This window comes from Zonotrichia leucophrys, chromosome 19 (genome assembly GCF_028769735.1).
Source record: "Zonotrichia leucophrys gambelii isolate GWCS_2022_RI chromosome 19, RI_Zleu_2.0, whole genome shotgun sequence".
Lineage (NCBI taxonomy): Eukaryota > Metazoa > Chordata > Aves > Passeriformes > Passerellidae > Zonotrichia > Zonotrichia leucophrys.
In genome coordinates, this window is record NC_088188.1 from 9,139,884 (window position 1) to 9,162,555 (window position 22,672).

A 22,672-nucleotide genomic window follows, 5' to 3' on the forward strand; every position below is an offset into this window, starting at 1 on the left:
GGTTAATCCCAAATTTCACCTGAGGGAAACACCCGACAAGAACTGGAGCTGTGTGTGGCAGTAATGAAAAAAACACTGATTTTCCAAAATCTATTAATTTTTCCATGGTGCTTTCTGTGCACTCTGCTTAAAAGTATAAATAGAATAGAATATAGAACAATAATTACAATAAATATAACATTAACAACAACAATAATAGTAATAATAATTAATAATGTGATATGATAAATAATTATGATACCCAATAATAATATGCAATGCTTACAAATATAAAACATAATAAATCTAAAACTAATAATATAATAATAAAGATAATAATAATAATAGTAATAATAATAATAATAATAATAATAATAATAATAATGATAAAGGCCAATAACAAGTATTTATGTATTTATAATCACAAATTGCGCGGTTGCCTAGCAACGCCTACAACCCGGAAGCCAACGAACCGCCCTGTGATTGGCTGCCGGCGCGCAGAGGTGAAGGCGGGAGCGCCCCAGTGTGCGCTGTGCTGATTGGCGGCGCGCGGCCCTTTCCTGTCAGCTGATTGGCTGGGGCGGAGGCGGGAAGGACGGAGGCGCTGAGGGGCCGCAGGTGCGGGGCCGTGAGGGGCGCGGGGGAAGCGGCGGCGGCGCCTCCGCCTCGCCGAGCACACAAAGGAAGCGAAGGCCCAGGTGCTGCTCTGTGGGCTGGGCTGGGGCGGCCCCACCGCTTCCTTAGCGCTCGGGCGGCAGAGCGGGTCTGCCCGGCTGGAGATGTCCCTGGGGGAGCCCCTGGTGGCTCTGCTCACACCACAGAGGGGCCCTGCGGTGTCCCGGGCCGTCCCTCCCCCTCAGGGCCCACTGAGTTCGGAGCTGGGCTCGTTTGAGCGAGTTCCCCTCCCAGAACGGGTTGGGAAAAGCCTTGGAGCGAGGTGGCCTTTCCCTCTGGAACGAGGGGTTGGATGTAAACTCATGTCAGGCGTCGTCTTTTGCTAGAATTGCTTTTTTCTGTTGGGAAGTTCGATGGTGAAACTGAATCATGCCGTGAATTGGTGCTTCTCTGATGTATATGTTTAATTATTAAAAGCCAGATGAGTTAATTTATCCCAGAGACTCTGGCAGTTTAAAGTTGCTGTCTTCATCAATGAGGAAAAAATATGAGGAAAAAACCCCGCTGTGTTCAAAAATATTGTCTCTTAAAGTCATTTATTATGCTTCAATATTTTTAGTTCAATAATTTCACCTTTTTAATACAAATTGTCTGTCTTTATTATTCTGAGATATTCAAGGTAACAAACACAAAATAGTAAATTGAGGGATACTCCTTTTCCCGTGGCTAATTACTGCATTATTTGTGGAAGAAAGATGTTTTTAAGCATCTTATTTTTAAAGTCACTGTCCAGTTTTATTTTTCGTTGTTATAAAATGTACAAGGTGCTTTATGTTTGTTGTTTATGACATCTTGCAGTTCAAGCTGATGGACCTCTAGAGTTAAAAACTGGCTAGTTTTGGTCACTTAATATTCTAAAATACTTTTCCTGCATGGATTTGGGTGCTATCTCCAGTCTAACACAATCTGAACTGGTGTGTGCAGCTCACGTTGTTTTTATTTATTGTCTGTTTGCTAGCATTGAGTCACTGGTGCTGTATTTGAATTGCAGTGTTACAGCTGAAGCAGACAGGAGCAAAGCTGGCCATGCCCTCTGAGGGGGCACAGTACACCATAGGGGGGGTGAAGATCCTGTTCCCCTGCAAGGCTTACCCCTCCCAGCTGGCCATGATGAACGCTGTGAGTACCCTTTGTCCTGGCATTCGCCACGCTCAGAGCTTGTGTTTGCCAGTATTTGGAGTTCCAGAATTTCTGCCAGCATTCAGAAAGGTGACACATTGAATTCAGAGCTTGTGGTATCTTGAATTCAGTGGTAACCACTCATTGTTCTCTGTGCTGTGCAGTACCTGGGCCATGGGTAGGGAATTTTGAAGTACATTTTGGATTTGGGAGCATTTATGCCCAGAAACAAGTTCCTTGTGGTGTAAGGGTGTTTATGATTATCCAGCTGTGCTGTAATTACAGTTGTATACAAATGTTCAGGTTTATAGGGTGGGGAATGATTTATTAAATCACATTATCTAAACAGAAGAATTATGTGTAGTAATATTTAAATAAATTTTCATTTTTTTGGGGAACTTTTCTAAATGAATTATTGCATTTATATTTAAACATTTTTATAAAGTTTTCACCAGTGACAGGACAAGAGGGCACAGCCTTAAGATGTGCCAGGGAAAGTTTAGGCTGCACATTAGGCCATTATTGCTAAGATTAGCTAAACACATCTGCTTTGTTTTCTGTTAATTCTGTTTCTTTTCTTCTCCTTGAAGATTGTGAAAGGCTTGAATAACAGGCAGCACTGTTTGCTGGAGAGCCCCACAGGAAGTGGCAAAAGCTTGGCATTACTTTGTTCTGCACTATCATGGCAGCAGGCTTTGTATGGTGAGTGTCAGAGTGTCTGCACAGCTTTTATTACAAAATATAAAATAATTATTGGCTTTCATCAGCCTTTAAACATTTGGTTTCAGTCTGGGCCCACCACTGGCACCTTGCCCTAATGGCAGCATGAGGCAGGAATGCTGGGCTGGGCTTAGGTCCCAGAAGGGAATGGAGGAAAATCCTCGTGGGGTGTGTGGATGATGGGAGGAGGGAGCTGTTTCCTTCCTGTGCTCTGCAGAGGTGACCACAGCTGGTTCAGCTTGACTGGCACTGAGCTGCCATCCTCATGGTGCTGTTAGTGACACATAAATGACTTTGTCCCCCAGAGAAGTCAGTGCCAAGCTCGTCGTGTGACAAGGAGGACAGGAGGGCAGCGCCATCCCCGCCCTGTCACTGCAGGTGTCACTCCCAGGCCAGGAGCAGCGAGGCTGCAGCGAGTGGGACTCCCAGTGCTCCTTGTTCTGCCAGTTATCCTGAGCCAGGAACTTCCAGGAGACCTGGCAGCCCTCTGCCAAGCACAGGTAACTTCATCTATAGGTAAAACTCTGCTGCTTTAGGCCAGGGATGGTTTTTGACCATCATAGTGGCAGCCCTGGTTCTGCCCTGCATGAAATCTGTATACAGTGCTCAATCTGTCTAGAAATGGCTAACACTGTTCCCTACACCATATAATTTATAGCAATTCTAGCAGTTACTGTTCTGTAGTAGTTACATTTTTAAATGTTGCCCTTATTTATTGCATCCCTAGTAATGGACATCCATTCGATTTTGTTAATTACAGAATGTAAGGAAAGTGAAACACTAGCTTCAAAGCTGTCTGCCAAAAAGAAGTTATCCCTTCATGCCAGTGAGAATGATGATTTCCAGGTGGACAGGAAGAGGATTCGTCCTTTAGAGACAGAGCAGCAGGTGAGCAGTGACATCAGCTGGGTGTAGCTCAGGCAAACTCTCAAATCCAGTTAATGCTACAGAGGAGGGTGTGGGCAATGAGTGAATCACATCACAGTCACAGTTTAGTGACAGGGTTTTGTTCATTTTTATTGTTATTTGTTACAAAGGAGTCCACTGTTGCACTAAATTGTTCATTATACCCTGTCCTAAACCCTTTCACATTTAAGCAAGTAATATCCCCAAATACATTTATTCCCAGTTGATGGTGTTATGATTTCTGTAAGTTCTGTAACAGTGGGAAAGCACAGCAGAAAAGCTCAGCAATAATTTTATAATTAAAACTTTATAGCTTTCCTCAATGACTTGTGTGTGGCTGACTTGGTTAAACTGTTGATGGGCAGTTACTAAAGCAGACTCAGCTGAACCAGGAGCAGGGCTGCCAGAGTGAGCACATCCCTGTGCCCTGGGCGTTTTCCCACTGGTGCTTTCCCCAGCAGGTGAGAAAACGTCACTGCCTTGCTAAAGGAGTGCAGCTGGTTGATGCTCTGGAGGTTTATCACCAGAGGAAAAATGGAGAGCTGATTGTTCACTCTGAAAAAAGCATGAAAACCACTACTTGTTCTCCCCAAACAGTGAGTAATTCAGAAATATCTTTTACACCAGAGTGTTAGTTCAAGAACAATTTAAAACAGTATTTTATGTGAAGGAGTTATGTGTGAAATGCAGCTTAATGAAGTTTGAGCAGACATTGCAGCTAATGCAAGGGTTCCTCAGTGCTTTGGATTTTATTTCCACTTTCTGTAGCAGAAGTATCACATCAGAAGTTAAGATTGCCCCTGTTTCTGCAGCTTTGTTAGGCATTTTCTGCATTTCTTGCTGTTTGAAAATAGATTTTACATAAATGTTTGCTGAGGCAAAAGCAGTAGAAAAGGGAATGTGAGGCAGTAGAGGGCTGGGTGTGAGAGGCCAGGGTGTGATGTGGTAACACCAGAGGAAACCAAAAGCTACAGGATTACTGTAAGATACTGGGAGCTAAATATTTTCCTTAAAAAGTGACTCTGTGTTGTAGGCCATTTGATGGGAAGTACTTTTTATTAGTTTTGGAGAGCTCTGTAGATGTTTGAGTAAGATTTGAAATGCTCTGTGCCACTGAGCTTCAGTTGGTAGCTGGAAACCCAAAGGCCACCAGAGTGTGCTGTTCATTTTCAAATAAAAAGAACTCTCATCCTTCCTGATTGTAAAATTTCCTTCTGTACTTTGGTGTGGATACATGAAAAATTTGATTTAAAACTTGTAGAAATTGCTTGTCTAGAAGAAAATAAAAAACTAAACAGTCTGTTTAGCTAATCTTAGAAATAATGGCCTAATGTGCAGCCTAAACTTTCCCTGTAGCTGTTTGCTACATCTTTAGAAAGAAGTAACCTAAGCAGAAAGAAAGGGGGTCACTTTTGTTGAAGTTTCTTTTTAAGGATGACAGAATAAGGTGTTATTTTGCTGTGATGAGCTTTTCCTTTAGCAGACTCAGAACTTGTACAAAGGAAATTGCAGAAAGTAAAGCCTGATTTGTCATTAGTAGTTGTGAGCCTTGACTGCATTTATTTACAACAGGAAGAGCATCAGAGCACAGGTATTGGGTATAAAAATGCTTTTTGGTGTGGCTTAGGGAATGAAATCAGCAGAGCTCCTGTTCAACACTCCCCTAATGCAGTGTGTGTTGGGGTGATACAATGACTGATAACAGCATTGTCCTGTTCTCTGAGGCAAGCTGCCTTTGAGTACCCTGTGTTTTACAGTGCTCACTCCTCTTAGAGCAGATTGAGTTTCTTATCAAGCCCTGTTCCTACTGCAGGAGGGAGAATGGGTTGGTTGTTGTAAGGGCATGAGAGGGCTCTGTGCTCCCAGCCCTGCTGCATCCAGCACCTGCAGGTGTGGCTGGGCACCCAAAGCTGCTCCCAGCCCTGCTGCATCCAGCACCTGCACATGTGGCTGAGCACCCAAAGCTGCTCCCAGCCCTGCTGCATCCAGCACCTGCAGGTGTGGCTGAGCACCCAAAGCTGTTCTGTGCTCCCAGCCCTGCTGCATCCAGCACCTGCAGGTGTGGCTGGGCACCCAAAGCTGCTCTGTGCTCCCAGCCCTGCTGCATCCAGCACCTGCAGGTGTGGCTGAGCACCCAAAGCTGCTCCCAGCCCTGCTGCATCCAGCACCTGCAGGTGTGGCTGAGCACCCAAAGCTGCTCTGTGCTCCCAGCCCTGCTGCATCCAGCACATGTGGCTGAGCACCCAAAGCTGCTCCCAGCCCTGCTGCATCCAGCACCTGCACATTGGCTGAGCACCCAAAGCTGCTCCCAGCCCTGCTGCATCCAGCACCTGCAGGTGTGGCTGAGCACCCAAAGCTGCTCCCAGCCCTGCTGTATCCAGTCACCTGCACATTGGCTGAGCACCCAAAGCTGCTCCCAGCCCTGCTGCATCCAGCACCTGCACATGTGTGGCTGGGCACCCAAAGCTGCCTCCCAGCCTGCTGTATCCAGCCATGTGGCTGAGCACCCAAAGCTGCTCAGTGCGCCCCAGCCCTGCTGCACCCAGCACCTGCACATGTGGCTGAGCACCCAAAGCTGCTCCCAGCCCTGCTGCATCCAGCACATGTGGCTGAGCACCCAAAGCTGCTCCCAGCTGCTCTGTGCTCCCAGCCCTGCTGCATCCAGCACCTGCACATTGGCTGAGCACCCAAAGCTGCTCTGTGCTCCCAGCCCTGCTGCATCCAGCACCTGCACGTGTGGCTGAGCACCCAAAGCTGCTTCACTCCCAGCCTGGGAATCCAGCTCTGGATTAACTCCTGCAAGGGAGGGCAGCTCCAGTGTGAGTTTAAAGGGGAAATTATAACCTCAGGTACTCTCTTGATTGCTTCTGTCAGAGCATATGGCCTGAGAAACTGGGGCAGCTGGGTTAAGGAATCCCCATTTCCAGCAGGGAAAGAAAGTAAACAGTAAATGGAGAGTAGTGTAACAAACACTTGGGGTATCAAAAAACAACTGTGAAAAGAATCTGTCTTAATGTGCTAGCCCATTGCAGTTTAACATATTGCTTACAACCTGCACAATGGGCTTTGGGTGACTTCTGTTACACATTCCAGGGGACTGGCAGCCTGTTACAATCAGGGTCTGGACTCCAGAATGGGCTAATTTACCACGATGGGATGAAGAAAGTTGTGGATTTGTATTACATCCTCTCACCTGACACCGTACCTGATCCTTTTCCTGCTGATTGACGTTTTCAATGAGCTCTTTGAAGCAAGTTCCAGCTTAATTAAAACGTTTGCTTGGTTAGCAGTGATCTGTGAAAGCCTGTGATAAATATTGAACTGGGTTCACCTGCTGGTGACTGGGGAGGATAAACAGCTGCTTTGTGTGCTTTAAACAAGAGGCTGCAGCAGCAGCAGAATACTGGGCTGTCTGAGAGCTTCCAAAGGAGCAGCTGAAAAGCTCTGCTAATGCCACTGCTGCTATCTGCCTAGATTGTGCTTGTGTGATATTTCACACAAGAGACATTCACTGCTGCAGCATTCAGGTGCCTTTGTAAGTGGGAAATGTAGCTGGAGATATGAAGAACTCCTCTTACCTCTTTGTGTTTCAAAGATCACAGCCCCAGTGTTTGTTTAGCTCTATTTTACACACAGTACAGGCTGCTGGACTCCATTATTCCTTTTTTAATCGGACTTCCACGTTTTTGCCATATAAATATTGATGTGATAGGCTGGTTTATCTAGCCCTGACAGAAGTCCAAACAAGCTGCATTAGCCTAAGGTCCATATAGGCTGATATCTGATCTCTAATGGCCTCTGTTCCTGAGTGTTTCTGATTAAATACTGCACAAAGTACAGCAGGATCTTGTTTTGCCCTCTTCCAAATGAAAATCCCTTTTTCAGCTTCCAACAGCTGAAAACAGGTTTAGTTCTGAAGCCAGAGGGTATTATGAAATACAATTCTGTTGTCTCAGTATGAATTATTTCTAATTAGCCCTCCCCTAATTCCTTCATAGATAAATTGAAACATTTTCTAATTATCTCTGTGGTATGAGTGTAAAAATTTGTGCTTGGAGAGAACACTGCCAAGGAAACCCCTTGTTCATGGAGAATTTTCTTTCTTTGTGCTGCAGGAATGGGAGAGGAACACCACATTAGGTGTTGCTATAAGATATCCACAATTGGAGAAATATCCACATTTCTTGGAGAAATACAGAGTTAAAATAATTTGCCTTTTATAACATTTAAAGATGTATTTTAAGGATTTAAGTGCAAATTGACTCACTGGAGTAATGTGGAAAGAATACGGAGAGCTAAACTTTTAAACTGTGTTTTAACCAATGTTCTAAAGTTTTTCTTCATTATGAAGGACCTCCTAAAAAGGTTTTATTTATTAAAGTATTTGGGGCTAATGGTGGCTGTGGCTTTCAGAAATGCTCTGACTACTGCAGGCAGTTTTATTTCTTAACTACTCACTATAAAATCAGCCTGAGTTTACAACTTGCTCAGTATTGTGGGTTTGAGTGTTTTTTGAACATAAAACTTTTTTCAAAGTTAAAGGTAACATTTTAGTACTGGAATAATGGCTAAAGTGCTTCTTAATGCCAGTATTATACCAATCCCAAACCTCTTAAACCAAACTTTTAATCCCACCTGTAAAATCCTGTAATTTATAAGCCTCACACATAAGAACACTTTATTTCTTTTTTATGCAAAGAATAATATCTGGTATTTTAAGCCCATCATAGGAGAACCTTCTGTTCATGATTTTATATATTAATTTGAGCTGCATTTTCCTGTTGTTCTAAGACCTCTGACAAAACAGCTGCCTGATGGGTCCTAATATTTTTCAATTATTTTTATTTGGCTTAGCACAGCAGTGAAATATTGGTGGTCAAGTCTCATCTTGGTGTCCTGTGTGTTGTTTTTCCCTCTGAAAACACAATCTGACTTGCATTAAAATTAAAAGATAGAAATATTCTTCAAGGCCCTACACAGTCACTGCTTCAATTAAATTAATTTTTAGCTTGGTAGTGTGGTTTTCATTATTTCCAGAATGTAAGTGATAGAAATATCAAGGTAGCACTGGGGCTTTAGAGTGAGCCCTGCACATATGTAACCTATCCCATGTGTCAGCTGTTTGCTGCCTGCCTGCTGACAAGAGCCCCATTCACAACTCCTCTTTTTATCCTGGCAGTGAATAAGTCATGATTCAATATAGCAGGCAGGATATTTGGGACTGGCTATTTCATGTGGCAGCACAGGGTAATGAAATCTGCAGCTCCTGGCAACCTGAGAGGGGAATGTAACAATTCCAGCCTGGCTGTAACTTTATCTGCTCTGAGGCCTGTTTGTTTGGCACATCAGGGAAGCTTTTATCCCAGTGAGTGGCAGCTCTGAGGGTTACATTTACATGCTTTCTATCATGTATTGTCATATTTAATGGCACACAGGGCTGCCTGGGGCTGAGGGGAGCACGAATTTGCTTTTGCTTGCAGTGAGAGCTGGAGACAGCTTGATCCCCAGGATTGTGGTGTAACACACAGCATGACTTAGCATTTGTTTGTCATGGATGATCTTACTGGTGCAATGAAAGGCAGGGAGGAGGCTGCAGTGAGCGTGTTGTTACCTGCACTGCCACCTGAGCCCAGGACAAACTGCCTGGCTCTGGAGAACTCTCTGTTTGCCATGAGAGGGTGTTTGGACATGGTTACACTGCAGCTCCTTGTTTCCTGTGTGGCTCTTTAAATTCATTGTGACAGTTTCATGTCAGTTGTTCCAGTATTTAATGTTCTGATGGCAGAACAAAAATGGCTTTTAACAAATATTTTACAGGATTAGGTTCTGTTTAGAATTATTCCCTGTTTCCTTTATTCTCCTTGTTACTCAATGGCCTTTGGCAGAATGGCACAGCAAACATGTTTCTAATGGAGAGTGGCACAGCAAACATGAATGGCAGAATGGCACAGCAAACATGTTTCTAATGGAGAGTGTGTGGTGCAGTGTTTTATCTGCACACAGAGTTCCTGAACTGTCTTTCAGGAAAAAAATATTTTAATTTGAGTGTCTGTTCCAAGTTTTCTTCATTGAAGGTTTTGGACTCTTGCTCTGTAACCAGAGTGTCCTGAGCTGGAGCTTCAATGTGAGAAGCTTTATTTGCATTATTCATGTGTGTAAATATTCCACTGGATTAATAATTCTTTCTGATTGGGTTATGATAAAATTGTGATCACTGGAGGGTTTTTTTTAGAAATTTCCAGGCACAAGGATGTGGTGCTTTAACATTGTAGAACTTGTTGCAGCTTGATGGGCAGAATGGCACAGCAAACATGTTTCTAATGGAGAGTGGCACAGCAAACATGAATGGCAGAATGGCACAGCAAACATGTTTCTAATAGGGAGTGTGTGGTGCAGTGTTTTATCTGCACACAGAGTTCCTGAACTGTCTTTCAGGAAAAAAATATTTTGAGTGTCTGTTCCAAGTTTTCTTCAATGAAGGTTTTGGACTCTTGCTCTGTAACCAGAGTGTCCTGAGCTGGAGCTTCAATGTGAGAAGCTTTATTTGCATTATTCATGTGTGTAAATATTCCACTGGATTAATAATTCTTTCTGATTGGGTTATGATAAAATTGTGATCACTGGAGGGTTTTTTTTAGAAATTTCCAGGCACAAGGATGTGGTGCTTTAACATTGTAGAACTGTTGCAGCTTGATGGTGACTGAAGCCGTTACCCCAGAGGGCGCTTTGCAGACCATCAGCAGATTCAGCACTTTGATCTCCCAGTGGGATTTTGTGCATCGTGTTTTTGTCTTGCTCTGCAGCCTCCTGGCCCTTGCACTGAGTGTTGCTGTGCTTCTGGGAAGGAGCCAGGTAAAGATCCCAGTCACACAAAGAAGAAAGAGAACGGAGATCGGTTGTGTGTTCCCAAAATTTTTTTTGGGACACGAACACACAAGCAAATCAGCCAGATCAGCAGGGAGCTGAAGAGGACAGCGTATTCCTGTGTGCCCATGACAATCCTGTCCAGCAGGGATTACACCTGCATTCATCCTGTGGTGTCCAACAGTGGCAACAGGAGTGAGATGTGTGTAGAGTTGCTGGAAGGAAAACATGTGAGTAATTTGATTTGAGAAAATGAGCATTCATGAAACAAAGTCAGATTTAACAGCTGGAATGAGTAATATTTTTGCTTCTTTATATTATATTGGTTAAATGCCACCTGGTGGCATTAAAATTAAATATTAATTGTTAGAAAATGTTGATACACTGTAAAAACTTATGGTGGTAGGAATAAGATTTATGACTGCCAGGTTAATGGTGTAACAAGACTTAAATTATCTGCTTGTTTATAAATGAAGAAGAAAGAAGTGTCCTTTATTGACGTACATTTAGAACATGGATTTACATGGCATGAGCTGTTATTGTCTGGCATAAAGAGCAGCTGTTAGAAACGTTTCTGAGAAACAGCCAAATGCATGGAACTTTGGGAGATTTTAGCCTGTTTGGTTTTTGTTCTTTCTTGTACCCACTAAGTCTGTGCACTTGTTTGCTTTCAGGGCAAGTCCTGCTCTTTTTACCACGGTGTCCACAAGCTGAGTGAGCAGCCTGCCCTGCAGCCTGGCCATGGGCTGTACCAGGCCTGGGACATTGAGGACCTGGTGAGGCTGGGCAGGAAGCTTCGTGCCTGCCCCTACTTTGCAGCCAGGGAGCTGATGGTGGGGGCAGACATCGTCTTCTGTCCCTACAACTATCTGCTGGACCCACAGATCCGGGACAGCGTGAGTACACTGGGGACAAGTGGCAAGAAGTTAAAAAGAATTTAAAATAAATTATCCACTGAATGTCTTGTTTCTGTGGTCAGCTGACATCCCATTCATGTCCAAAATAATATCTATAAAACTGCTGGGTTTTTTCCCCTTGGATATTTTCTAGGTTATGAAAATTGATCCAAAACCTGAAAAGCTTCATTTGCACTGTGTTGCAGAATATCCATTTTTTAACAGGCTCCTGTTAGTTGCTGTTTCTCATGTCTTTCACTCTGTTTGACCAGACAATAATGTTCTTTTTTAGATGGACATTAACCTGAAGGACCAAGTAGTCATTTTGGATGAAGCCCACAACATTGAGGACTGTGCTCGGGAGTCGGTGAGCTACGGGGTCAGCGAGAGGCAGCTGCGCGCTGCCCGCGAGGAGCTCGACTTCATGGTCAGCAACAGCATCAGGCAGGAGCACCACGAGCCCCTCCGAGCTGTCTGCTGCTCCCTGATCAAGTAAGGCAACCTTTTATTGCTTTCTATCAATTAATATTTGTCAAATTACCTTTAGGTGTATGGTATGGTGTTACTCTGTCACATCAGAGAAATTCAACAAAGGTACACGTACAGCTCTGCAGTTGTTTGATTTATGTTCATTTGAGGAATCCACAGGGTTTGATCTATTAAAAGAACTGCTGGTCTCACATGAAAAAATTGAAGTTCTCTTTTGAAAAATCTTGTGCTCTTTATGGGGCTTTTTTTGGACTCCTGGTTTATAAATCTCAGTATGAAAATTTTCATAAGAAGAATTTTTGTATTTCACACGTTTGTTTGCTTATTTGACAAATAATAATAGCATTATTTTGTCAAAGAATCAATGAGTTAATGTTTATAGAATGCTTTCAGAGCCTTGGACAGAAAGTATTTGGAATCTGTTCTTGGAATCAGATTGGAATCAACTGAGTTCTTCCTAGTTGAAAGTGAATTTGTCAGTCATGGCCTTTGTTTTCCCTGGGAAACAACTTCCTGAGCAGAAGTTGAAAATCCCGAGAGGGGATGTAACAAAAGCAAATGGGCAGAAGCCCAGGAGGAAACAAGAGGTCCAGGGCAAAGTCTTTTGGGGGAAGTAGAGTTATCAAAGTCAGCAGAAAAAAGAGAATAAGCTACAAGTGCTTTGCAGTTAACTGAGTTGTGCTCCAGTGTGAGCAGAATCTTCATTTTGCTGCAGCAGCACGGGAGGAGTTCACTCTCCATCCTCACTCCCTGCTCACAGCTGATGTTTGTGTCACACACAGACAAGGGACTTTTCTGCTTGGCAGAAGCCAATTCTCCTACCTTGGATATTTCAAATGTTAAACTTCAGTAAAAGATAAGAACAGCATGGCTGAAGATTTGATTGCCTCAAGCTTTTTAACCTTATCAGGAAAACTGAGGTTGATTGTCTTGGCAAATCTGCCAGCAGCATGAAAAGCAGCTGCTTTTCATGCAGAAGACTGGGTGTAAATAGCCAGTAATAGGTAAAATGCACCTGCACAGTGCCATGGCTTTGCCAAATGCATGGGCAGCTGTGGGATCTCAGCACCTCAGGACTGAGGTGCCACCGAGAGCACCCTTGGGGGGCTCGGGAGTCCTGGAATGTTCCAGAAGTGTCTGGTGGCTGGACTTTGATCCTACACAGGAGACGACACCTGTATGAGGACAGGAGGGTTTCACCGGGGTGAATGGTGAAGGGATCAGTTAATTAGAGAGTGAAACACAGGGTTTAGGATTTCTGTACAGGGGGGTTTAGAGAAGTAAGATGGAGGAATTGGGGTGTGTCCTGTCCTTCTTCTTCTTCTTCTTCTCCTCCATCTTCTGTGGTGATGGTGGCACTTTGGGATTGGTCATTACTAAAAGTGCACCGGGCAATAAGGGTGAAAGGTATTGGGGAAAAATGATAAATATTGTACACGTAACAATGGGTATAAAGATGGGTGACCGCCCCGGAGGGCGGCACAGTGTGCTCATGGCTGGCTGCTGAGCAGAGCTCTGTCGGGCCGAGAGAAAATCTTTTAGATAAACAATTAATAAACACCGAGACCGAGAAAAGAACTGAAGCCTCTTCTCGTCCTTTGATACGCGGCTGCCCCAAGGCCACCCCGGGCCTTTCCAGGCCCTCCAAACAGCCGAAAACCGACAGGCAGCTAGGAAAAAAAAATCTTATTTCACTTGTAAAGATCCTGGGCCCTCATTGCAAAAAGCACTTAAGGATGGGCTTGGTGCCACAGTGCTGCAGCTCTGTGAGGAGTTTGCAGCTGGGCCAGGGCAGGCTCTGCTGCTCATTGAGCAGGGCTGGGCACTGTGGGCACTGGGAGGGGCTCTGCCAGCAGGGGCATTTTGTGCTACTGGGGAAGCAGCAAAGACTCTTCCTGGAATTGAAGGCATGTGTGCAGCACCCATTCATGCCTTTCCTGGAAATGCTGCATACAGCAATTTTCACTTCAAAAGCAGAGATAACCTTTCTGGGAATCAAGCTAATTTTATTTATGCTTCCTGCTTAGCTCTAAAAATAATTTAACAGGCTTTGCAAGTAAGTGCTTTAATATTAGATGGAATTTATTTGAGAATTTTTTGTTTTTTGGTGCTATTTGGCCACTGTGTTAAGTTTGTATTTGCGTTTATTATTTCAAAAGTATGTGATGGTGTTTGAAGTTCATATCAGGGAAACATTTTACATTTCCTGAAGTGTTTCACCCATTATAAATCTGTTTAATTCCTGTCACAGGGGCCTTGTCCTAATTTCAATTCCAGGTCTTTTTGATGTTACATTTGAGGAATTGAGGCCTTAGTCTTAGTGATCACCATTCCTTAATGAGATAAAGCAAATTTTAGCCAAAGAAGTGATTGTTGTGGCAGCATTGGTGGGCTTTGTTTGCATTTAACCTGGCAGAAGGGAAGTTATATTTTAATTGTTCTGTGGATCAGATTATTTGTGGTGACAGGGCAGGAAATGTAGAACTGAAGCAGTCCCAGAGCCTTGCTCTTGAGTTGCTAATGATGAACTGGTTTTGCAGGTGAATATTTTGAGCTCTTGCAGCACTGACAGGTGTCCTTTCAATGCCTCCTGCCCCTTGATGGAGCAGACAGCTGCAGCCTTTCCTGGCAGCGAGAGGAGGAGCTGCTTTTCCAGCCAGGGACAGGGCCTGTGCTGCTGCAGGGGCTCACTCAGAGAAATTCCAGCTCTGCCACAAACGAGATGCTCTCCATGTTTAGCTCAATCAATCCCATTTTGCATTATATTCCAATTATAATTCTGCTTCATTTGCAGCAGTGCCAGTTCCTGGGGTAGGTGTAAATGGGCACTCTCTATTGCCCCAGTTTCCTTCCATGTGTAAATATGGAAAGTGCTCATTTCATGCCTCAGGATTGGTTTTTAATTGGAAAGTCAGCAGTTGACAGGGATAAACCAACCTGCAGCCATTGGAGCACTGATGAGTGGATTCAGATATGCAGCAGAAGTCTTGCTTGAATGAGCCTGACATGTCATAAGAGGAAATTACATTTTAATTCCTTTTCTTTATTATCTATTATATGAAGTATAAACATGTGGGGAGAAATTCCCTTCTCGTTTCAATGAGCTGCATCCAAAGCAGTTCCATGGGAGTTGAACAGTGAAAAACAGGCAGAAAGGAAAAGCAGAATCTCTCTCCTTACATGTAGTAAAACATTTATCATCATCTTAGGAGTCTGGTGCAATTTTTGAGGTTTGCTTTGTACGTGCAAAGTGTCTCCAAATCTCTAAAATCAATGCTGAAATGATTTGTGCTTTTTCTGTCTTTCAGCTGGCTGCAGGAGAGCTCTGGGCAGCTGGTGGAGAGAGCCTTTGAAAGTGCCTGCAAGGTGTGGAGTGGCAAAGAAATGCTCAACTTCCTGCACCAAATGGGAATAACTGGCATCACTTTCCCCATTCTACAGGTAATCTTGTGTGCTGTATAAATGAGCAGCACCATCCATAATATTGTGGTGTTCAACATCTCCAAATGCACAGAAGTTAAATGGAAACAGGTTTTTCATTTACTGCAATACTGAAAATTGTCTGAAAAGGATTCCTGATGCAAACCAGGAGTAACCCACTCGAGCTACTGGAATTTGTGGAGAAGCAATGTTTTGAAGGATACAATTGCTCACATACAATTATTTAAATTGAACCATTGAGCCAGTGATATTTTTGCCTGTTCTATCCAGCTGCATTTTTATTGAATGTTGAAATGTTTTTACCCTATTTTCAAGTTTATCCCTCCTTTCTGTGTAAGCCAGTTATGTTAAAACCATTGTTAAAAATGGAAAGTGTTGTTCCCTTTCCCTTGGCCCTTCTCTGCCCCTTTCCCTCTGACTTTATTTTAAATGAACTTTTAAAGCAGTGAGCTGACAGTCTTGTATCTCTATTAACTTTGGTTTTGAGGAGACACTTAGAATGTTGTTAATATGGAATTTGCCTCTTGCAGAAACATCTTGCTGCTGTCCTGGAAAAAGAAGAAAAAGTTTCTATGCATGGCAGAGAGGAAATTATTGAGGTGCCAGTTGTGAGCCCTGCAGCACAGATCGTGCTCAAAGGCCTGTTCATGGTCCTTTCCTGTCTCTTCAAAGAGAACAGCAGGTCAGGCCTGACATTGATCAGCTGAATGCTCACAATTTGATTGCTTAATTGTGGTTTTTACTGATATTTCTGTCTCTGTGTAGGTTTGCAGATGATTACAGGGTTGCTCTACAACAAACTTACACCTGGATGACTGAAGACCAACGTGATGATGCAGATAAAAGTTCCTTCTTCCCAAGGCCCAAGCACAAAAAGAGTTCCAGGCAGAAAACCCTTGTCCACATGCTGAACTTCTGGTGCTTGAACCCTGCTGTGGTGAGCTGAGTGTGAAAAAAGATAAAATAATCTGAGTGATAACAAATACACACCAGATCTGAAAGGGATTGTGTTGATTTTCTAAATTCCTGCTTTTCTTTCTCCCACCTAGGCTTTTTCTGACTTAAATGAAGTCAGAACAATTGTTCTGACATCAGGCACTCTCTCTCCCATGGATTCCTTTTCCTCAGAGCTTGGTGTGAAGTTTTCCATCCAGCTGGAGGCCAATCACGTTATCCGGAATTCCCAGGTAGGCTGGGCTTGGCTCTTCCCATCTAAAAACCAAATAAAAGTGATGGCAAACCCATTCTGTCAGTTAAAAGAAAGGTCCAGACTGTTGCTTGGCTTAGTGCAATGGACAATGACATTTTAAAATTAATTAAGAGGCAATTTTAGACACATTTCCCTGGAAAAGTTGCTCATGCTCTATGAGATGGCTGTTAGCAATATCAATTACTGCACTTCAAGTACTGAAATGAATTTAACAAATATCTCAACATTTCTTTCCTGCTTAAAATGTCATTATTGATCCTGCTGAGGTTTCTCCAGGCTGGTTTGGGATTAACCCTGTCCCTGTGCCCCCAGTGTGGGTTGGCATGGTGGGTGCAGACCCCAGTGGGCAGGAGTTCTGTGCCACCTTCCAGTGCATTTCTCTCACACTTAGAATTTAATTATTGATCCTGCTGAGGTTTCTCCAGGCTGGTTTGGGATTAACCCTGTCCCTGTGCCCCAGGTGTGGGTTGGCACGGTGGGTGCAGGCCCCAGTGGGCAGGAGCTCTGTGCCACCTTCCAGTGCATTTCTCTCAATGTCATTATTGGTCCTGCTGTGGTTAATGAATTAAAATTTCATTATTGGTCCTGCTGAGGTTTCTCCAGGCTGGTTTGGGATTAACTTTGTCCCTGTGCCCCAGGTGTGGGTTGGCACAGTGGGCACAGGCCCCAGCGGGCGGGAGCTCTGTGCCACCTTCCAGCGCATTTCTCTCACACTTAGTAGGATCAATAATGAAATGTTGAAGTTTCTCCAGGCTGGCTCAGATTTAACCTTGTCCCTGTGCCCCAGGTGTGGGTTGGCACAGTGGGCACAGGCCCCAGCGGGCGGGAGCTCTGTGCCACCTTCCAGCACATTAACCCTGTCCCTGTGCCCCAGGTGTGGGTTGGCACGGTGGGTGCAGACCCCAGCGGGTGGGAGCTCTGTGCCACCTTCCAGCACATTAACTTTGTCCCTGTGCCCCCAGGTGTGGGTTGGCACAGTGGGCACCGGCCCCAGTGGGTGGGAGCTCTGTGCCACCTTCCAGCACATTAATTTGTCCCTGTGCCCCAGGTGTGGGTTGGCACAGTGGGTGCAGACCCCAGCGGGCGGGAGCTTTTTGCCACCTCCCAGCACATTAACCCTGTCCCTTTACCCAGGTGTGGGTTGGCACGGTGGGCACGGGCCCCAGCGGGCGGGAGCTCTGTGCCACCTTCCAGTGCATTTACCCTGTCCCTGTGCCCCAGGTTTGGGTGGGCACCGGCCCCAGTGGGTGGGAGCTCTGTGCCACCTTCCAGTGCATTAACCCTGTCCCTGTGCCCCAGGTGTGGGTTGGCACAGGCCCCAGTGGGTGGGAGCTCTGTGCCACCTTCCAGTGCATTAACCCTGTCCCTGTGCCCCAGGTTTGGGTTGGCACAGTGGGCACAGGCCCCAGCGGGCGGGAGCTCTGTGCCACCTTCCAGTGCATTTCTCTCACACTTAGCAGGATCAATAATGAAATGTTGAAGTTTCTCCAGTCTGGCTCAGATTTAACTTTGTCCCTGTGCCCCAGGTGTGGGTTGGCACAGTGGGCACTGGCCCCAGTGGGCGGCAGCTCTGTGCCACCTTCTAGCACATTAACCCTGTCCCTGTGCCCCCAGGTTTGGGTTGGCACAGTGGGCATGGGCCCCAGTGGGCGGCAGCTCTGTGCCACCTTCCAACACATTAACGCTGTCCCTGTGCCCCAGGTGTGGGTTGGCACGGTGGGTGCAGACCCCAGCGGGTGGGAGCTCTGTGCCACCTTCCAGCACATTTTTTCACATATAAAATGTCATTCTTGACCCTGCTGAGGTTTCTCCAGGATGGTTTGGGATTAACTTTGTCCCTGTGCCCCAGGTGTGGGTTGGCACGGTGGGCACAGGCCCTAATGGGTGGGAGCTCTGTGCCACCTTCCAGCACATTAACCCTGTCCCTGTGCCCCCAGGTGTGGGCTGGCACAGTGGGCACAGGCCCCAGCGGGCGGGAGCTCTGTGCCACCTTCCAGTGCATTTTTTCACATATAAATTGTCATTACTGATCCTGCTGAGGTTTCTCCAGGCTGGTTTGGGATTAACTTTGTCCCTGTGCCTCAGGTGTGGGTTGGCACGGTGGGCACAGACCCCAGTGGGCAGGAGCTCTGTGCCACCTTCCAGCACATTAACCCTGTCCCTGTGCCCCAGGTTTGGGTTGGCACAGTGGGCACCGGCCCCAGCGGGCGGGAGCTCTGTGCCACCTTCCAGTGCATTTCTCTCACACTTAGCAGGATCAATAGTGAATGCTGAGGTTTCTCCAGGCTGGCTCAGATTTAACCCTGTCCCTGTGCCCCAGGTGTGGGTTGGCACAGTGGGCACGGGCCCCAGCGGGCGGGAGCTCTGTGCCACCTTCCAGTGCATTTCTCTCAATGTCATTATTGGTCCTGCTGTGGTTAATGAATTAAAATTTCATTATTGGTCCTGCTGAGGTTTCTCCAGGCTGGTTTGGGATTAACCCTGTCCCTGTGCCCCAGGTTTGGGTTGGCACGGTGGGTGCAGACCCCAGCGGGCGGGAGCTCTGTGCCACCTTCCAGAACATTAACCCTGTCCCTGTGCCCCCAGTGTGGTTGGCACGGTGGGTGCAGACCCCAGTGGGCAGGAGCTCTGTGCCACCTTCCAGTGCATTTCTCTCACACTTAGAATTTCATTATTGATCCTGCTGAGGTTTCTCCAGGCTGGCTGATTTAACCCTGTCCCTGTGCCCCAGGTGTGGGTTGGCACAGTGGGCACGGGCCCCAGCGGGCGGGAGCTCTGTGCCACCTTCCAGCACATTTACCCTGTCCCTGTGCCCCAGGTGTGGGCTGGCACAGTGGGCACAGGCCCCAGTGGGCGGGAGCTCTGTGCCACCTTCCAGTGCATTAACCCTGTCCCTGTGCCCCAGGTGTGGGTTGGCACAGTGGGCACGGGCCCCAGCGGGCGGGAGCTCTGTGCCACCTTCCAGCACACCGAGACCTTCGAGTTCCAGGACGAGGTGGGGGCCCTGCTGCTGTCGGTCTGTCAGACACTCGGCCAAGGGATTTTGTGCTTTTTGCCATCCTACAAGGTAAGGAAATGTGAATTGCTGTTCTTCCCCCGAACCACACACCTTTGAAAATGCCCTGGGTGATTTTCTGCACTGTGGTTTGTACATCAATATACAGAAATATTTATCAAATAAATGTAGTAACACAGGATTGTATTGTTACTTCTTGGCATTCAGGTTTGTGTTCGTGAGCAAACATCTTTGGTTTTCTCAACAGATGCACTTATTAACACAGACAATCATTTCAATTAGCATTACCATAAAACCAGCCAGATCCATAAATTTTCCTTGTGTTGTTTCCCTGAAGATTTAGAAATTGTTTATTAAGAAAAAAATTAAAAATCACATCATGAAATGATACTTTCTCTATAAATCAGCAGCAGGAATGTCTTTGCATGTTCTTTCTGTGCTATCAGAATGCAGAATTCATCCAGGTAATTTCTCCTTCCCTTGTTTCTTGTTCCATTTCACTGCATTGGAGATTGGAGTGTATTTTTCTTTAGTCAGGGGAATTGCTCACTGACATTGGCTGAAAGGAATCAAATTTCTCCATTTCAAACGATGTGATATCTAATTTCACTGACAACAGTTATCTAATTATGGTTAATCTGGATCTCCCAGTAGTTCTGCTTTCTTCTCTATTTGTTGTTCCTGTTGTTTATGGTCAGGAACAGGAATATAAACCTGCAAGATAATTCTGTAACTCATACTCATTTGTCCTGTACTGCTTGCAAGGGTGTGACTTTTTAAATTTTAAATGATTATTTATGATTTTAAAAGATCATCTTAACAGACAAAACACAAAGACCTCTCAAAAAAAAAATCCTACCAAATGATTAAAAACACCAGCATATTGGAAATAGAATTTCAGACATTTCTGCTCATCCCTAAGGTTCCTGAGCAGAGAATATTTTACAAAATGAAATAAAAGCTATTTATTCTTGTTTTACAATCCCTTCATCTTTTATCATTTAACTGGCAGGCTGCAGAGGGAGGGTTGTCTTGCCTGGATGTCTTTAAGTGCAATTCCTGCCAGTAACCATTAGGTGACCACATCAGACCAGGTAATGGAAGCCCTGGAAAAAGCAGATTACTGACCATAAATTTATTTAACCTCACAAAACCCTGCACTTCCATGCAAAGGAAATGATCTTACAAGAAATCTCCAATTTATTGAAGAATTTAACTGGAGCATCTTTCAGTTTCCAGCATTGTCTTTCCGAGTGTGTCATGTTGGGGAGTTGATCTCACATCTCCAGACCTGACAAATATTTATGAAAGTTTTTATGAGAATAGTAATGTGAATTGCAAGCACACAGAGACTTTGTAATGACATTTAATAAAGGAGGAAAACAATTGCTGGCCAGCTCTGGAACCTTCCCCCCCTGCCCTTCTGGCTCCCTGAAAGGTCACCCTGCTCACACTGAGTGTTCTGTTCTTTGTGCAACACTCCCCGAGCCCAGCCAGGTATTGATAAATAGAAATTGCAGACAATTGAAGGATGATATTTTAAAATCACATTGCCAATATTTTTCTATGGATGCCCTTTTTCTTCCTACTGCTTTTATTCGGGATTGGGTTGCCTTTAAGGCTGAGATTAATATGTTGGAAATACAGAATAATGTAAGCACATTAATACAGGGAAAACAAAGTATTCTTTCTTTCATCATCATAAAGAATATTTGCATTTCAAAAGTGATTTGCACAGGAAATTGCTGCCTCTCTTTAGAAAGCTGCAGCCTTCAAAGGAATTTTTCAAGGCTGTCAAGATCTGATTAATCCACATGGTCATGGACCTCACTATTATGATTTAAGCAGATTTTTTGATGGCTCAATCTGTTTTATGAATTGAGGCTTCAAATTTTGAGTAAGTGACAAATAAAGGTTTTTTTTTTCCTGTCTGGAAGGCTGAGGACAATGCTTTGAATTTTAAGTACTTTCTATCCAGGTAATTTGATGGAGCTGGAATTTAGTTGGGTGTGTACATTGGATTTCTGTTTGGAATTACTACCTGCAATGTGAATGGAGGAAAAAACAATAGTAGGGAAATTTCCCTTTTTCTTAATCAGGTATTTGAATAAATATATTTTTAATTGAAGAGTGGCTGTTTAAAATATATGTATAGCAAATATATGGAATTAATGCAGTGGAGGAAAATCTATGGATGGGCAAAGAGCCATCAGCTGTACATGCCCACATTTGATAGGTGCCTGCTATGAGCAGCTGTGATGGTTCATGTGGGGAAATTCACAAACAACATGGAAATTTTAATGTCATTGTTGGACTTGTGGCACTTTGACTTTTTAAAAAATCAGCTTGATCTCAACATTCACTAAATTCCAAAGCTCCATCATTTTTAAGGCTCCTAAAACTGGTGATACTATGCAGCAAAAATGCATTTATGTGAAAATCAGTAGCAACTCCAGCAAAAAACCACTCTATAAAAGAGAATATCAGAAGGTGAAAAGATTGCCCAGAAATCTAGGATGCTTTTAAACAAGATTAAGATAAGGCCCATTAGGGCTCATGTTGCCAACCTGTCTGCATTAAGATCTATCTTGCCTGGTGCCTGCATCTTGGATGATTCATTCAATATGTGTCATATCAAAGTCAGCCTTGCCAGCAAGGAGAAAAATGCTAATGCTTATAAATTTTAGTGCTAATCCATCATGATGAATTAACTGACCTTTCTTAGTGGGGTTTTTTTAAACAAAAGCTTTGGATGATGATGTTCATGTTGCTTTGGTTTGTTGTGTTCTCTGAGGCATTGTTGGTGGATTTGGATCTGCTAATTGAGGAGGCATCACCTGGAAGCAGGATTTGTGCAGTTGGAGTTGGGAAGGGTTTGAATGAGTGTTTTCTACAGGAAAACTTAGGAACTGATAACAATTCTCTGCTTGCAAACCTGAGCTCATTGCAGGGAGGCTGGACTGGATCCCATTCAAAGGTTCCTTGCAACCCAAACTATGATCACGGAATAGTGGCACAATTAGCATAAATTAGCATATAAATGATTCATGCTGCACTGGCTGCTTACCTTGAGAATTTTGGGGTAAGATTGCAGTGATGACACACAGCCACTTTTGCCACTTGCAAAAAGAAACGCTGAATCTCCCAGTTTATAAAATGTAAATAAAAATGCTCAGTTTTTATTTGTCTCCTGACTTCAGGAGCTGCAGGTTGAGATCTGAAGCTCTGCCAGTCCCATCCCATTTCCTGCTCTTTGGGAAGGTGTTTGGTGATGTTTCAGCAGTGGGAGCAGCAGGGTTGGGTGATCAAATCCCTTTGGGCTGGAGCTGCTGTCCCTGTGCCCTCCAAACCTGCCCA

At 44.6% G+C, this 22,672-nt stretch overlaps 1 protein-coding gene across 1 annotated transcript in view; it reads left to right on the top strand.

Annotated features, from left to right (window-relative positions):
• The first annotated feature begins 637 nt into the window (after positions 1-637).
• The window catches only part of BRIP1 (BRCA1 interacting helicase 1), a 114,207-nt gene continuing 92,172 nt past the window's right edge, over positions 638-22,672 (top strand). Inside the window, exons 1-14 of the mRNA XM_064729389.1 lie at positions 638-677; positions 1,646-1,773; positions 2,364-2,475; positions 2,799-2,993; positions 3,254-3,381; positions 3,861-3,995; positions 10,203-10,493; positions 10,938-11,159; positions 11,452-11,651; positions 14,957-15,089; positions 15,620-15,771; positions 15,855-16,026; positions 16,139-16,276; positions 19,205-19,366. Of these exons, the coding sequence (XP_064585459.1) occupies positions 1,681-1,773; positions 2,364-2,475; positions 2,799-2,993; positions 3,254-3,381; positions 3,861-3,995; positions 10,203-10,493; positions 10,938-11,159; positions 11,452-11,651; positions 14,957-15,089; positions 15,620-15,771; positions 15,855-16,026; positions 16,139-16,276; positions 19,205-19,366 (2,133 nt within the window). The 5' untranslated portion in view covers positions 638-677; positions 1,646-1,680. The remainder of the gene's footprint in view (positions 678-1,645; positions 1,774-2,363; positions 2,476-2,798; positions 2,994-3,253; positions 3,382-3,860; positions 3,996-10,202; positions 10,494-10,937; positions 11,160-11,451; positions 11,652-14,956; positions 15,090-15,619; positions 15,772-15,854; positions 16,027-16,138; positions 16,277-19,204; positions 19,367-22,672) is intronic.